The sequence below is a fragment of the Mirounga leonina genome, unplaced genomic scaffold (genome assembly GCF_011800145.1).
Source record: "Mirounga leonina isolate KUSES-001 unplaced genomic scaffold, KU_Mleo_1.0 Mir_127, whole genome shotgun sequence".
Classification (NCBI taxonomy): domain Eukaryota; kingdom Metazoa; phylum Chordata; class Mammalia; order Carnivora; family Phocidae; genus Mirounga; species Mirounga leonina.
Window position 1 is genome coordinate 74450429 of NW_023270316.1, and position 16906 is coordinate 74467334.

Genomic DNA, 16906 nt, shown 5'->3' on the forward strand with positions numbered 1-16906 from the left:
AGAGTCACAAGCTGTACAGACTGTGCCAGCTGAGTGTCCCAAGGATGACTTTCTCTAATTTCAAGTTGCCCTTTCCTCATTGGCCTGTTGCAGACACTCTGTTTACTTACCGCAGGGGCTAAACCAGGCCCCAATTTCTGCCTCGGGCCACCCTGCTCTGTAAATGGTGGCTTTAGTTTTGTGTGCTCTGCTTTTCTTGTCTCTCACTGCTTCCATCTTCTCTCTCTTCTGACTCCCATCCCCCCAAACCAGAAGGGGGCAAAGGGCCCTCCAGCCAAAGAGCAGGCAGACAGGCTGGGCATTTGGACTGTGGGGAGAACCACACAGCCAAGTGGAAGAGGGGCTTGGTGGTTGCCAGTGCCTTAGTAGAACAGGTTGGCCCTTTTACAGCTTAATTCTGAATGTGTCTTGCTATTTCCTGTATTCAGATTTTTTTTTCCTTGCAAAGAAAAAGGTTTTAGGTTTAATCTTAAAGAGTGTTTATTCTGTGTGACTGTTTGATAGTAGAGTTGTTTGTATCTTGGGAACTGATGATAGCAAACACCTTCTTATTCAATATAACATTATCATGAAGCTCTTTAAACAGTTTGTTCAGGTAAGAACAGAGGTTTAACCTTCTCAACTCAGTATACAGAGAGGGATAATTACCACATCCTCCTAAGGGAAGTGTACTATATCCCTATGAAAAGGCATTTTCTGAAATGGCCAGTCCTCATGAGAAACAAAGAATAACCTTAACCTCTTAATAGGGGGTGAGGATTACTACTTCAGTGATTTTATAATGTTGGATCCCCAACATGCAGAATCTCTCTGTGTGTGTGTGTGTGTGAGAGAGAGAGAGAGAGAGAGAGATCTGGACAGATGAAATAATTTATCCAAGGTCACACAGGTTGTTAGAAGCAAGACATAGTAGCCTTGTAACTTTTTAAAAATGTCTTACTTAAGGGGCGCCTGGGTGGCTCAGTCGTTGGGGGTCTGCCTTCGGCTCAGGTCATGATCCCAGGGTCCTGGGATCAAGCCCCGCATCGGGCTCCCTGCTCAGCGGGAAGCCTGCTTCTCCCTCTTCCCCTCCCCCTGCTTGTGTTCCCTCTCTCGCTGTGTCTCTCTCTGTCAAATGAATAAATAAAATCTTAAAAAAAAAAAATTAAAAAAAGAAAAGTAGGGATAGGGATGGGGTGCCTGGGTGGCTCAGTCATTAAGCGTCTGTGTTCGGCTCGGGTCATGATCCCAGGGTCCTGGGATCAAGCCCCGCATTGGGCTCCCTGCTTGGCGGGAAGCCTGCTTCCCCCTCTCCCACTCCCCCTGCTTGTGTTCCCTCTCTCGCTGTGTCTCTCTCTGTCAAATAAATAAATAAAATCTTAAAAAAAACCCCTCTTACTTTGTTAATCACGAAGAATTATTCAAAGCTCTAACCCCATATATTCACTGCCAAAATATGTCTAACTATGAGTCTTATAAGGCTAATGACTCAATATAGGGAATGACCTCTTCTAAGCTGGTCAGGACAAATGCTGAGCCATGGGCTATCCGACTCTCTGGGACTTGGGGGAAGTTTGAGCTGAGTCATGCTGCTCCAGGGATTCAGTAGAGTTCCAAAGCTGGTTTTTGAGGGCTCAAGCCTCAGATCTGCAGCCGTCTGTTACTAATGAGTATTGGTTTTGATTAATTTGATTAATTTGATTAATTTTAATAGCATCTGCTTGAGCAGTGCAGATTTCAGATCACAGATGGTGACAGGTGCAATGAAATGGCATTTCAGGCATTTCCCATAATCATTCAGATAATACCTTAAGGTCATAATCCTTACTTTCACAATGCAGTGAATTTTTTTTTTTAAATAAAGCTGAGAACATTCAGCCTGTTCTATTTATGCCCCAAATACAGACTCATAGAATTTCAGGCCTAGGAGAAGATGGACCATCTTCTAAGCACATCCTCTTTGGGCCCTGGGAGACTGTACTTAAAATTTCTCAGTCACTAGTTGCCACGCTTGCTTTTAAAGACAAAGGTATTATTTCCCTTTCACTACACACTCAATATTGTATCAGTTTGGGTCTCTGAGTAGTGAACACCAACACAGGATTATATGCAAGGGATTTACTGGGGAAACACCTGTTCAGGAGCAAGGGGAGGGAACAGGAGTAGGTGAGGAGAACCTCCAGGCTGGGATATAGGTATGCTACCTAACAAAGGAGGGGGTAGAAGGAGGCTTAGGTAGGAGAAGCTTCAGACTGCAGTGGAGTTCTGAGACTCTCAGGTGGGAAGTCCAGGCTGATAGGGGAGGAATGAGCCAGCTCTTGTACCTCTTCGGGCTCAGTCATTGGCTAGGGGCAGCCTGGGGGAAGCATGGCGTGGGCCTGAATGCCAGGGCAGACCCAAAAGTGTGACACCTGGAGGCTGTCAGTCACTTATGCTCCCCACACAAGCTTCTATTGAGTGGTGCATCTTCATGACTGCCACAAATACTTAATACTCTTCACTTCTAGAAACAGTCACGATTTAATCCTGGTTTACTCTGACTCCTTCTTTGCTCTCCAAAACCACCCATACCGGTTTTCCATTCCTTGATCCCAATTGCCATCAGATAAGTTAACATTGCCCTGGATCATATCTTAGCTTTCTTTTCTCCAGATTAAATAATCTTATTCCTCTCACTGCTATCCTTTGAATCCTCATAAGGTTCGCCAAGCGCCTTTGCCAAAGCCCAGAACTGCCACCCATGTTCTAGTGTTCTGTGTGAGCAGGGTGCTCTTTGGGAGTCGATTTACAGTACTGGGATTAGGAACACAGATTTTGGTGACAGATATCAGCTCAAGGCTCAGATTTGCCACATAAAGGCTAGGAAAACTTGTGGAAATACTTTAACTTTCTGGTCATCATTTTCCTCATTCGTGAGATTGAATAACAGTCACACCTACTCAGTGGGATTAAATGCATGTATACACTAAGAGTCCCTGGCACATAAGTGCTTCATAAACATTAGGATAAAATATTAGCATTGTGTCTTGAGCTTTACTAATAAAAGGACTTGGGTTGCTGACTCATATCCAATTTGTGATCCATTTGGCTAAGCCCTGATGTACTTTTGTTCATTATTTATTCTCAGTATCTGCCAGTGTGATAATGAGGTCTCTATTTTTCCTTTCCAAATGTACCATACTATTTTTATTCTTGCTCGCTGACCCTCTCTCTCCTCCAGCTTTTCTGCAAAGTCTGTGCATCTGGGAATCAGTTAAAGGTTTTCTTTCTTTCTTTTTTTTTTTTAAGATTTTATTTATTTTTTTGACAGAGAGAGATAGCGAGAGCAGGAACACAAGCAGGGGGAGTGGGAGAGGGAGAAACAGGCTTTCCGCGGAGCAGGGAGCCCAATGTGGGGTTCGATCCCAGGACCCTGGGATTATGACCTGAGCCGAAGGCAGACGCTTAACGACTGAGCTACACAGGCGCCCCAGTTAAAGTTTTTCATTTCTGTTTTTGTTTCTGTTTTAGTGATGCTGTGAAGTAAGAAGCTGCCTTGTATCATTGTTAAAATATTCCATCTCTGAGTTTTAACAACTAATGCTTCTTCTGGATTCATAGCAGTTCCTGGGTTTTCAGGAAGCTGGCATAGCCACAGAACTCTTTGATCCTTGTTTCATGAATAGCAGCATATTGAAAGGTCATTCTCTAAATCCAAACATGATTCTTATTTGATCCTCTCCCATTGTCAATAATCAAGGGGACGATGCCAGCCCCACGCTCTAGTGCTACTAATAATAAGTAGCACATCATCTTAATTTTCTATGACATTTCATTTTCCCAAAGAGATTTCATGCTTATTATCTCATTTTGTATATGAACCAACTGGAGAATAGTTTGGGTAAGAATAACTTATGCTTCTTTGGGAAGAAACTGAAGTATTGAGAAGTGAATAATTTGCCCAAGTCAACCAAAAGGCCAGTGGCAGTGCCAAAAACAGACCTTGGTTCTCCAAACTTAAAATGGAGACCCTTCAGGGCGCCTGGGTGGCTCAGTTGGTTAAGCGACTGCCTTCGGCTCAGGTCATGATCCTGGAGTCCCGGGATCGAGTCCGACATCGGGCTCCCTGCTCCACGGAGAGTCTGCTTCTCCCTCTGACCCTCCTCCCTCTCATGCTCTCTGTCTCTCATTCTCTCTCTCTCTCAAATAAATAAATAAAATCTTTAAAAAAATAAATAAATAAAATAAAATAAACACATGGAGGCGCGCCTGGGTGGCTCAGTCGGTTAAGCGTCTGCCTTCGGCTCAGGTCATGATCCTGGAGTCCCTGGATCGAGTCCCGCATCAGGCTCCCTGCTCGACAGGGAGTCTGCTTCTCCCTCTGACCCTCCCCCATCTCATGTGCTCTCTCTCATTCTCTCTCTCTCAAATAAATAAATAAATTAAAAAAAAAAAAATGGAGACCCTTCAGTTTGGGCCGGACTGCTACGCATGGCAGGATAGAGCTACACCCTCAGAATAAGGGCAGAAGGACACTCTTTCTTCCACCATGCGGGGGTCTAGTACCACACACCTCCATAGGCAGCTTGTCTTTGTCCTCCCAGTAGGGAATAAGTAGTCAGTCCCCAAAGCTTCTAGACAGGTCCCAGAGTTGGGTCACTGGTTATCAGTCAACTGGCTTTCAAGGTATGAAACCAAACTTCTGGGTAGCAACATAAAATCTCAGACACTTAATGGGCCTCATATGAATTATGAATTGCTATTTTAGGAATCTGAGCCCAAGCCTGCCTCTTAGTTACACTACTTTTAGGCACAGTCATTAATAACTCTATACTCCTAGGGACCAGTGGCCCATATGTGTTTGAATATGTTTGATCCATGTTTGGTTGCCTCAGGTGTAATTTACAAGCAATTCTTTGCAGAAACCAGTCATTTTTCTAGATAGTGTCTTAATATAGGCTTAAATCAAAGAAGGGATTGAATCAAAGCAGGAACCTGAAATTTGAGCCCTGCCATCTGTAATAGAATATTCTCGCTTCTCTCTTTATTCATTTTCTGCCTCCATTATTTTTGCTTGCTCAGCATCCCTTTCTCCATTCTTCTAGGGGAATTACTCTCCCTCCATTCTATGTGTTACTGGTAGGGCTGCCAATCATAAGATCTCACTCACTTTCTTCAGAAGGGTGCAAATGTCTTCAACTTAGCTCAGCCACTTTCTCTGTCCAGGTCATGTGGTAAATGCATGGCTGACTTTACAAAAAGTCATCAAACTGTTTTCCAAAATGGTCATACCATCTATATTTCTATCAGAAATGTATAAGCCAGAGCCAGCTGCATAATTTGCTGGATCCAGTGCAAATCAAAATATGTGGTTCACTGTTCAAGAAGCAGGAAATATAAAGCTCTTTTCTTCTGCAATCTCTCTCTTGACTTGTCATGGTGGTTTTTATTTTTTGCTCATGTTATTATTTATTAGCATAAAGTTTACTGCTATTTCATCTTTATATTATGCAATGTCAAGGGATTTAATATATATATGGAAAATTTTCTTTGTATTAAGATGTTTGGACATCTCAAAAGCCTTTCTGGCTGGGGAAAGACTGCTCCCTCCTAGGCTAGCCAATTTATACTCTTCTGGGACCCATTAACCATAGACTATCCTCTGGGCTAGGCACCTGCCATCTGACATGGGACCCATAGGACCCTAAACTTCCACAAAAACAAAAACAAAACACAAAACCCTGTTAAGTCTTGATCTTATTATTCCTGGTCTGGGTGCTTTCACTCATTTACACTCTAGTAAACATTTGTTTCAACCAAATGTGCCAAATGCTGAGACCCACATCAACTCCAGTAAGTACCCACTTGAGAAGAATGCCCCAGTCCCACATCCCTGACCCAGGAGCTCACTGCTGGAGATGACATCACCTCAGATGACATCGTCTCTACCCAAGACTCGCCACTGGAGACGACTTCGGCCACTGTGTGTGAGAGATACTTCGCCCTGGATACTAAGATCGCCACCCAAACAATGCCCCTGGACTACCTCTCCTTAGACACAAATTGGACACAAGGCATGTTTGCTTTTCTTCCTTTGATAGTAGGAATTCTATTATGTTTCTGAGCTCACTGTCTGCTTAGCCCATGATCCTGATATATTCCTTGCTCTCTTCTCAAATGTGCATCCCTACGGGCTCCTGGGTGGCTCAGTTGGTTAAGCGACTACCTTCGGCTCAGGTCATGATCCTGGAGTCCCGGGATCAAGTCCCACATCAGGCTCCCTGCTCAGCAGGGAGTCTGCTTCTCCCTCTGACCCTCCTCCCTCTCATGCTCTCTGTCTCTCATTCTCTCTCTTGCAAATAAATAAAATCTTAAAAAAAAAAAAATGTGCATCCCTATGTTCCCATGCCTAATGCGGAATCTGGTAGAAGTTATTGCTATCTGTGCCGTCCTAAAAATTAATGGAGATTATTGTTTTCCCCAGGAGGCACTTGCCTCCTATTAGTCAACACTTTGACCCTCCCACTGCCTTCTCCTACTATCCACCTCCAGCTTCCCACCACGATCTCCTACCTTGCATCTCAGACCCTGACCACCAAACCACTGTTTTCCCTTGGTTAGAACCACAAGTCTTAATATATACTAACTTATCATTTCGTACCCTTTGACAACATTAACTGCCAGACCTGCCACCTTGACCTGAACATATTTCTAACAAACTTTATAACTCCTCCAAGATATTATTTAAAACCTTCAAAATTTCGGATCTATTTTTCTTGGCTAATGTGTTGATGGGAAATGTAGTTATGGACCAGCCTGTGGAGACTCCTTGTACTTCTACTTCTGTTCCTCCTCTCTACTCTCATAATAAAATGTTTTCTATGCTGTTTAGGGCAACTTATGCCCCTAGTCTAAAAATCTCCATTACTATCACCCCAGGCTTTCCTTAATATGATGTTAAAACACAAAAAAAAAAAAAAAAAAAAATATGATGTTAAAACATCAGAAGACCAATTGCATTGTGTGTGTGTATGTGTGTGTGTGTGTATTTTCCCCCTGTACATTATCACATTTTGACATCTTAAAAATACTTTCTGACTAGGGAGAGCATGGCCTCCTGGGCTAGCCAATTCTTCAAGGTAGCAAGGAATTCAGCCTAAGCATGCCGTTGATACACAAGCTGCCCAATCCAGAGCCATAGCTCCTCTTTCTGGCCCATGCACCCCCAGTAGGCTCTATTTCTCTGACTTTATCATTCCAGGTATTTGGGTAACTAGGGACCACCCCTATAGTCTAAAGCCCATAGAAATTTTTCAGATTAGTCTATCCTATGTTGTTTTCTTGCCCTGTTTTGACTTCTCCAAGGAAACACCAATAAAGACCATGGTCTAAGTGCACGGTTCCTGGCCCCACCCCTGCCAGCACATATAACCGCTCCTACTCCTGTTTTCTGCCTCTTGACCACTCTGGTGTCTTTCCCATATGGCCTTGTGTGCCTCCTGTCTCTAGGACCCGTAAGTATAATTACCATTGTTTTGTCTTGAGCCTCTCCTCTGGCTCTTCTTGTGTCTGCACCTGACTGATGGTCCCATAAAAGAATCCAAAACAGCCAGTTTTAGGTGCAAATATAAGAGCTTTTAGCTTGTATGTGGAATCACTGAAATTACACAGTTCATAGCTCATATATTTATTTAGCTCTTAGGAAAACAATAGAAATACTGCACAAAACTAACTCAACTGTGTCTATTTCTCTTCTCGACACATGTACTTTGTAGCAACGCTACCTTAGGCTTACTGATGACTAAGGAAGAGCTGAAAGGAACAGGAACTCTAGGTTGCCTGATCTTTTTTGTTCCTTTTATGTCTTAGGTCTTTATTCTCAGTGTAAGTAGTTGGCTAACACAGGGGTAACACAAGTGAAAAAGGAAATAATGGCATTCTTTGGTGTTTCTTGGAATGCTATTGCCTGCCACTTTCTTCATTCAAAGCAAGTTCTGGTTCAAATGGCAAGTGTGGCCTCTTAAGTAGGATTGCCAGTGTTAGCAAATAAAACTCTGACATGAACAGTTAAATCTAGGTCTCAGACAAACTGCAAATCATTTCTATAGTACAAGTACATCCCAAATCCTGCATGGGACATACTGGATTTTACCTGGCAACTCTGTATCTTAGGGCTATCAGTGCCCCCTGCTTCCTCGGTCATACATGTAACATAATTACTTTTTAAAAACTGGTAAAATCCATGGAACCATTAAGCATTTTCAAGTGTCCATTCAGTGACATTAAGTACACTTAAATTGTTGTGCAACTATCACCCACGGAACCCTTTTCATCTTGCAAAATGGAAACTCTGTACCATTAAACACAAACTCTGGGGCGCCTGGGTGGCTCAGTCGTTAAGCGTCTGCCTTCGGCTCAGGTCATGATCCCAGGGTCCTGGGATCGAGCCCCGCATCAGGCTCCCAGCTCCGCGGGAAGCCTGCTTCTCCCTCTCCCACTCCCCCTGCTTGTGTTCCTGCTCTCGCTGTCTCTTCTACTCCCCCTGCTTGTGTTCCCTCTCTCACTGTGTCTCTCTCTGTCAAATAAATAAATAAAATCTTTAAAACACACACACACACACACACACACACACTCTTCATTTCCCTCTTGCCGCACCACCCTCCCAGCCCCTTGGCACCCGCCATTCTACTTTCTGTCTCTATGAACTTAGCTGCATTAAGTACTTCAAATGAGTGGGATCATCCATGTTGTACCATGTATCAGAATTTCCTTCCTTTTTAAGGCTGAATAATATTCCATTGTACATACATGCCACATTTTGTTTATCCAGTCATCCATTGATTGATATTTGTGTTTTTTCTACATTTTAGGTATTGCAAATAATGCTGCTATGAACATGGGTGTACAAAGTCTCTGCTTTCATTTCTTTTGGGGTATATACCCAGAATGGGATTGTTAGATCATATGATAATCCTATTTTTAATTTTCTGAAGAACAACATGATTAGTTTTTATCTGCTTTGTATCTTGCTGAACACCCATGCATTGTGTTCAGCAGAATTCTGTGCTCATGGGACACTGCAAACACCATATCTATATAAGGTGGCAAGGAACAAACAGGCATATTATGAGCATCTCCTCTGCTCGCATGCATTTTCCATTGTTTCATTGGACTTCACTTAGAAAACACTAGTTCAAAGGTAAAATTGTTATCAAGAATGTCAGGACAGTGACAGCAGAGCATTAATTCAAGTGTGGAGCCCTTCTGAGCATGGTGCCCAGGAAACCAGTCTTGTATGAGAGTTCCAGTTGCTCCATATTCTCCCTCACATCACTATTGTCAGGCTCTTTGATTTTAGCCATTGTACAGTTGTGAAATGGTATCTCATTGTAGTTTTAATTTGAATTTCCATGATGATTAATGATGTTGACAATCTTTTTCTGTACTTGTTGGCTCTTTATACATCTTTTAGTTCTGTCTTTATGTAATTATATATGTTTGCCCATTCCCCCCCCCATTGGTTTATCTTGTTATTATTGAGTGGTAAGAGTCCTTTATGTATTATGAGTATCAGTCATTTGTGATCCATATCTATGTATGTGATACTAGATACATAGATACTACATGTGTATCTATGTAGTTATCTATACTATATATGTATTGACATACATACATACTATATATAGATATATACACATTATAGATGTTTTTCCTCCCACTGTCTGACTTGCCTTTTCATTTTCTTTTTTTTTTTTTTTAAAGATTTTATTTATTTATTTGAGAGAGAGAATGAGATAGAGAGAGAGCATGAGAGGGGGGAGGGTCAGAAGGAGAAGCAGACTACCTGCCGAGCAGGAAGCCCGATGCGGGACTCGATCCCGGGACTCCAGGATCATGACCTGAGCCAAAGGCAGTCGCTTAACCAACTGAGCCACCCAGGCGCCCGCCTTTTCATTTTCTTAATGGCATCTTTGAAGGAGAATGTTTTTAATTTTGATGAAGTCCAATTTATCAATGTTTGTCTTTTATCATTTATGCTTTTTTTTTTTTTTAAGATTTTATTTATTTATTTGACAGAGAGAGACACAGCGAGAGGGAACATAAGCAGGGGGAGTGGGGGAGGGAGAAGCAGGCTTCCCGCGGAGCAGGGAGCCCGATGTGGGACTCGATCCCAGGACCCTGGGATCATGACCTGAGCCAAGGGCAGACCCTTAACGACTGAGCCACCCAGGCGCCCCTATCATTTATGCTTTTTATGTCTTACCTAAGAATCTTTGCCTAATCCAAAATCACAGAGATTTCTTTCCTCCTCCTTCTCCTCTTGTAATTTGTCTTCCTCCCCCAACCCCCTTCTCTTTCTTTTGTCTTCTTTAGCTGTTATATTTATTTATTTATTTTTTTTTTAAAGATTTTATTTATTTATTTGAGACAGAGAGCACATGAGAGGGGGAAGGGTCAGAGAGAGAAGCAGACTCCCTGCCGAGCAGGGAGCCCGATGCGGGACTCGATCCCGGGACTCCAGGATCATGACCTGAGCCGAAGGCAGTCGCTTAACCAACTGAGCCACCCAGGCGCCCTAGCTGTTTTATTTAAATATGATACATTTTGAGCTTATTTTTTAGTGTGGTGGAAGGTAAGAATCCAGGTTAATCTTTTGGTTTGTTTTTGAATATGGATACTCTTTTGTTTCAACACCATATGCTGAAAAGACTATCCTTCCCATTGAACTCTTTGGTGAAAATTAGTTGAATGTGTATGTGTGAGTCTACTGCAAGGTTTTCTATTCTATTGTGTTGTTCTGTATATCTATTCTTCTGCCATTATACACTCTTTGGCTATTTTAGATCCTTTGTGATGTCATATAAATTTTATAATCAGCTTGTTAATTTCTATGTAAAAGAATGTTGTGGGATGGAGGGGCACCTGGCTGGCTCAGTCGGAAGAGTCTCTGACTCTTGATCTCCGGGTCATGAATTCAAGCCCCAAGTTGGGCATAAAGATTCCTTAAATAAAAAACTTTTAAGTCCCTCTTCCCCAAGGATGTTGGCATTTTGACTGGGAATGCATTGACTCTATAGATTAATTTGGGGAGAAATAACATCTTAAAAAATATTGTATCTTTCAATCTATCAAATTTGTATATATCTCCATTTATTTAGTTTTTTTTTTAATATCGACAATGATTTGTATTTTTTGAGTGTATTTTGTATATTTTGTTAAATTTATGCCTAAGTATTTCAGGTTATTTGAAGTAATTGTAAATGTTATTTTTGTACAATTTTAATTTCTAGTTCCTCATTACCTGCATATAGAAATGCAATTGGTTTTGTGTATTTTGAGCTTATATTCTCTGATTTTGTTAACCTCACTTATTCTAGTAGCTTTTTAAAGATTCTTTATTCTGTGTACCAATCATTTCATATGCAAATAAATTTTTTTTTCCCTTTTCGATATGTATGCCTTTTTTTTCCCTTGCCTTGTAACACTGTCTGGGACCCCCATTACTTTTAGTTATCTGAAAATATTTTATTTCTCCCCTGTTTCTGAAAGATCCTTTCTCTGGACATAACATTCTGGATTGATAAAGTTTCCCTTTCAGCACTTTGGAGATTTTGTATCTTTGACTTCTGGCCCTACCTATATTGTTTCTCATCAGAAACAATGTATGTTTGTGCTATCTTCTTTCTCTTGCTGCTTTCAAGACATTTTCTTTATCTTTGGTTCTCAGCAGTGTGACTACAATGTACCTAGGTAGTTTTATTTGAATTTATTTTATTTGGTGTTCAGTGAACTTTTTGAGTCTGTGAGCTTCAATCAAATTTTGGAAAATTTTGTTCACTATATCTTTAAATATTTTTTTATGTCTCATTCTAATTCTCTTCTTCTGGGTCTCCTATTATATATATGTTAATCTGTTTGGTATTTTCCCCCACAGGATCCTGGGTTTATCTCATCAGGATTTGACTGAAAAGAATAACTCATACAACATGACCGAGGGAAATTAAGTTCAAATAAATAAGGTCATCTTTAGAGAAATTACAAAAGATGGTCCTGTATATGAGTGTGTGTGTGTGTGTGTGTGTGTGTTTAACAGGGGAGATGATGGGGGTTTGCATATCACCTCACAATGGTACAGTGGTTTGGACTATTAGCTCTAGAGATAGACACACTGGTTTCAAATTCTGGTTTTGCAACTGAATAATTGTGTGACCTTGAGCAAGTTACTTAGCCTCTTGAAACCTCAGTTTCTTCATCTATAAAATGGGGATAGTATTAATATAGGCATACCTCAGAGGGAGATATTGTGGGTTCACTTCCAGACCACTGCAATAAAGCTAATATTGCTATAAGTATAATATTGTAATGAGTCAAATGAATTCTTTGGTTTCACAGTGCACATAAAAATTATGTTTACACTATGCTGCAGTCTATTAAGTGTGTAATAGCATTATGTCTAAAAAAACAATGTACATATCTTAATTAAAAATACTTTATTGCTAAAAAATGCTAACCATCATCTTTCAGTGAGTCATGATCACTGATCACAGATTACCATAACAAATATAATAATGAAGAAGTTTGAAATATTGCAAGAATTACCAAAATGTGACAGAGACACAAAATGAGCAAATGCTGTTGAAAAAATGATACTGCCATACTTACTTGATGCAGGATTGCCACAAACCTTCAATTTATAAAAATTGCAATATCTACAAAGTGTAATAAAATGAGATATGCATGTACCTACTTTATGGAGTTATAAGAAGGAAAAGTGGCATTTTGTTGTTTCAATTAGCATTTTTTTTAAATCAGTGAGACTAAGCATCTTTTAATGTATTTATAGGTCATATTTTTCCCTGTGAATTGCTTGCTTGTATTGTTGTGCATTTACATATTCCATTGAGTTAATATTCATTGGGTTATGAGTTTTTTCTTATTACTTTAGATATATTATGAAGTTAAAATATTAGGATGTATTATTGCAATTATTATCTTACTCATATTACTATTTTGTTGATTATGTGTTACAAATTCTAATTCCTAGTTGAATTTTTAAAAACTTTATTAATTTTTTTCTAAAGAAATTTACAATTATTATAAAATAAAACATGACAATATTTCTCTTTATAGCTGTTGGATTGAGGGCCTCCATTCCCAGCTAGCAATTGGCCAGAGGCCACCCTCGGTGCCTTGCCACATGGGCCTCTCCAACATGGCGGCTTAGTTCATCAAAGCTTGCAAGCTAAGAAGGTAATAGAGAGTCCGCTAATAAGAAAGAAGTTACAATATTATGTAATCTCATCAGGGAAGTAACATCCCATCATCTTTGTTATCTTCTATTGATTAGAAGCAGGCCACTGGGTCCAGCCCACTCTCAAGAGAGGGGATTACAAAAGGGCATGATTACCAGGAGGCAGGGGTACTTTTTCTTTTGCCAGCAGATCCAACCCATCCCCACAAATCCTATTAGCTCTGCCTTCCTTATATTCAGAAACAACCACTTCTCACCGCTTTTACATTTCACTGCTACCACCCTGGTCTGAGCTATTGTTCTCTTTCAGCTGGAGTATTGCAATAGCCTTCTAACAGGTCTCCCTGACCCTGACCTTGCCTTCATTAACTCTATTTTCAAAACAAAAATTAGAGAGATTCCATTAAAATTAGATCATGCTACTTCCTATCTGACTTGAAAAAGCCAAAGTTCTTATAATGGCCATCAACCTTTAATCCCTGGCTACCTCTCTGGCCTCATTTCCTATTATTCTCCCCTGCACTCACTGCACATCAGCCACTCCTTGCTATTTCTGAAACAAGTATGCTCCCATTTTAGGGCTTTGTATTAAATGCTACCTCTGCCTGAATGTCTCCCCTCCATAACTGCATGGCAACCTTCCCACCTTATTTAAGTCTTTACCCAAATGTCATCTTTGTAGTGTTGCCTTCCCTAAACATCCTATTTGAAATTGCAAACTCCTATTCCTTATTCCCATTGCTTGCTTTGTTTTTTTGATAACACATATTCCTACTAATATGCTTACTGTCTGTCACTCCACACTAGAATGTAGCCTCCATGAGAACCAAGTTTTTTTTTTTTTTTAAGATTTACTTATTTTAGAGAGAGAAAGCATGTGCATGCACACAAGTGAGGGAGGGACAGAGGGAGAGGGAAAGGGAGAATCTCAAGCAGGCTCCATGCCCAGTGCGGAGCCCATGCAGGGCTTGATCCCATGACCACGAGATCATGACCTGAGCCAAAACCAAGAGTTGGATGCTCAATTGACTGAGCCACCCAGGCACCCCAAGAACCAAGATTTTTGTCTGGTTTACTGCTGTATCTATAGCAACTTGAACATGGTAATGTCTTAATACATATTTGTTTAGTGAGGGAGTATATTTACATATTTAATCCATCTGGAATTTTTATGAATGGTTGGAGTTAAGAATGTACCTTAATCACTTACCCCCCCCCCCCCCCCCGCCAAACAGGGCCAATTATTCTGACATCTTGTATTTAATAATCTATCCCACACACCACCCCTTCCCCCTGACTTGAAATAGTCTAAATAGAGCATAATGTTCCATAGAACGTTATCTATTTCTCTACCAGCTTTTTAATATTCTAGCTTTATAGCATCCTTTAATGAGGCTTGGCCTCATGAACACTGGAGCTGGATAATGATTCTGTATTCTCAGAAAGAATTTGTAGATTTTCACTCTAGTTCTCTGACATTTTGAATGACTCAATCCCCCTTTGGGTTTCTGGATTTTTCTGTTTCATGCTAAATGAACAATGAATCAAAATGTTGGTGATGATGGTGATGGTGATAATGAAGAAGAACCCATGAATCTACCAGCCATGACATCTTTTGGGTAAGAGAAGTGGTGAACAATGACAAATCAGATAAAATTGACAGTAGTAAACCATTTTAAACAGCCCTTACTTTCACCAGCTAGTGCATGATCTCCAGGTCCTCTCAAAGTCTTCCTGCTTCTTTCTGTGAGACTCCTCAGAGTATCTCACATGTGCTCATGAACAAGTTCTCTCAGCTCCCACCCACTCTCTAAGGCTACAGTGTCAGTAAGGATCTGATATTGCAGGGTCATATCTTAGAGCTGTCAACCCTGGAGCTGCCCCCAAGAATCAACTTCCTGTATAAGAGTAGACTTTGAGGTTTGGAATATTTTCCATGGTATTTGTAGACATTAAGTAAGCAGAGCTTGGTTTGCTCAAATTGTCTCAAACGTGTACATCTTTAAACAGCTAAACCTCTGTACAAATAAGGAAAGAAACAGTCATCGTTGGCTGCCCCAGAGAGATTACACTTTGCCTCACAGGAATGGGAACTACTGATCTTTGCTACTAGTTGTGCCCAAGTTCCCTGGGGTGATACAGGTAGTAACAGAAGGGAGTGATCAGAGTTTTCCAGAACCTTGTCGAGAACCAAGAAAGGATAAGATGCCAGAGTCATACCACTATTCACTCAGACACTGAGTAAGGTAGCCAGCACTGTACTACCCTTTCTTATTTTTGACCCTGCCCACTTATAGTGGAATTTTTAGTTTCAAGTGAGCATACCCCCTTAGGGACCGAACAACATTTAAAAATAAGAAACACTGAGAACAAGATTATCATCACAGGATACAAATTTGGTCCCAACAAAAACAATGCCAGAAACACTTCCAGCGATCATTAAGAAGGTCTTCAGAACTATGACTGATGTCATTCGGTAGCCAAACAAAAGTCAGAATTCTTCTGAGTCTTAAAGGCAGACATGCCAAAATGAATACATGAACTTAAACAATCATTTAGCAACAAAGCATTCTAATAAGAAAGCTAAATTGAAGGAGAGACCTCAAATGTTAATTACAAAAGGCATCACTTTCCCAACAATGGAGAAGTTGTGTCATCATATAACTCAGTCCAGTGAACTTTCAATATTATCGAGTCAACAGCAGAGCCTCTGGGAAAGCCAAATTGAAAATAAAGAGATTTGGGCGCCTGGGTGGCTCAGTCGTTAAGCGACTGCCTTCGGCTCAGGTCATGATCCCAGGGTCCTGGGATCGAGTCCCGCATCGGGCTCCCTGCTCGGCAAGAAGCCTGCTTTTCCCTCTCCCACTCCCCCTGCTTGTGTTCATGCTCTCGCTATCTCTCTCTCTGTCAAATAAATAAATAAAATCTTTAAAAAAAAAATGAAAATAAAGATATATTTTTTTTCATTTTCTATGTCAGGAAATTTGAATGCAAATTGGTTAGGTTTATTTTCATTATTTCAGTTACATCTAGAAACAGCAGCCCAGCATATGAGTAGAAATGCCGTGTTCCTATTACCAGCTCCAAGAATGCATGTGGAGAGGCTGAATTTAGACGAAGAGAGAAGAGCCAAATTTAAGTTAAATGAATAAGAACAAATGCCTTGATGACCTCACCCATTGGAGCATCCTCTAGCTTTTACTTTACAGGTTGTCACAGCCTGGAGTTCTGGCTGGAGGGAGAATCTCAAGCAGGTAAACTCAACCACCGCAAGCTAAAGGTACTTAGATCTGGATTTTGTAGCCGGTAGAGAGGGACTCAGCATGAAGTGGCTCTTGTGCTCCAAACACCTTCACATTATTTCTGAAGAGCCCATTGATAGGCCAAGTGACCGTCCTTTTGAGCACTACAGAGTCAGACTTCCCCATTCTGATGTGTTGCCGATCACGTGAGAAAATATCCTTTGACTGGGGAGTCCAACCTCCCAAGTGCCTTGCTTATCCTCCATGTCTGACTTTTGGTTCTTTCTTGCTTTACAGGATCTTTACAGATAGTATGGGGAGATGCCAGAACAGTGCTATCCCATTGCCACTGAATTCCTAGTCTTCTCTGGAAAACATCCAGATTATGCCCTATCCTCAGCCATATGCTCAAACTAAAAGGCTTATCTGCCCTGATTCTCCCTCTCATCTGGCT

The 16906-nt window shown here is 40.9% G+C and overlaps 2 protein-coding genes across 2 annotated transcripts in view; both read left to right on the forward strand.

Moving 5' to 3' along the window:
• The window catches only part of RNF6 (ring finger protein 6), a 28293-nt gene extending 15177 nt beyond the window's left edge, over window positions 1-13116 (forward strand). Inside the window, exon 6 of the mRNA XM_035003666.1 lies at window positions 13090-13116. Within this exon, the coding sequence (XP_034859557.1) occupies window positions 13090-13101 (12 nt within the window). The 3' untranslated portion in view covers window positions 13102-13116. The remainder of the gene's footprint in view (window positions 1-13089) is intronic.
• Window positions 13117-14749: 1633 nt separating this feature from the next.
• Window positions 14750-16906, forward strand: part of LOC118009101 (phospholipid-transporting ATPase IB-like) — a 217108-nt gene continuing 214951 nt past the window's right edge. The window contains exons 1-2 of the mRNA XM_035002919.1: window positions 14750-14829; window positions 16430-16490. Coding sequence (XP_034858810.1) covers window positions 14750-14829; window positions 16430-16490 — 141 coding nt within the window. The remainder of the gene's footprint in view (window positions 14830-16429; window positions 16491-16906) is intronic.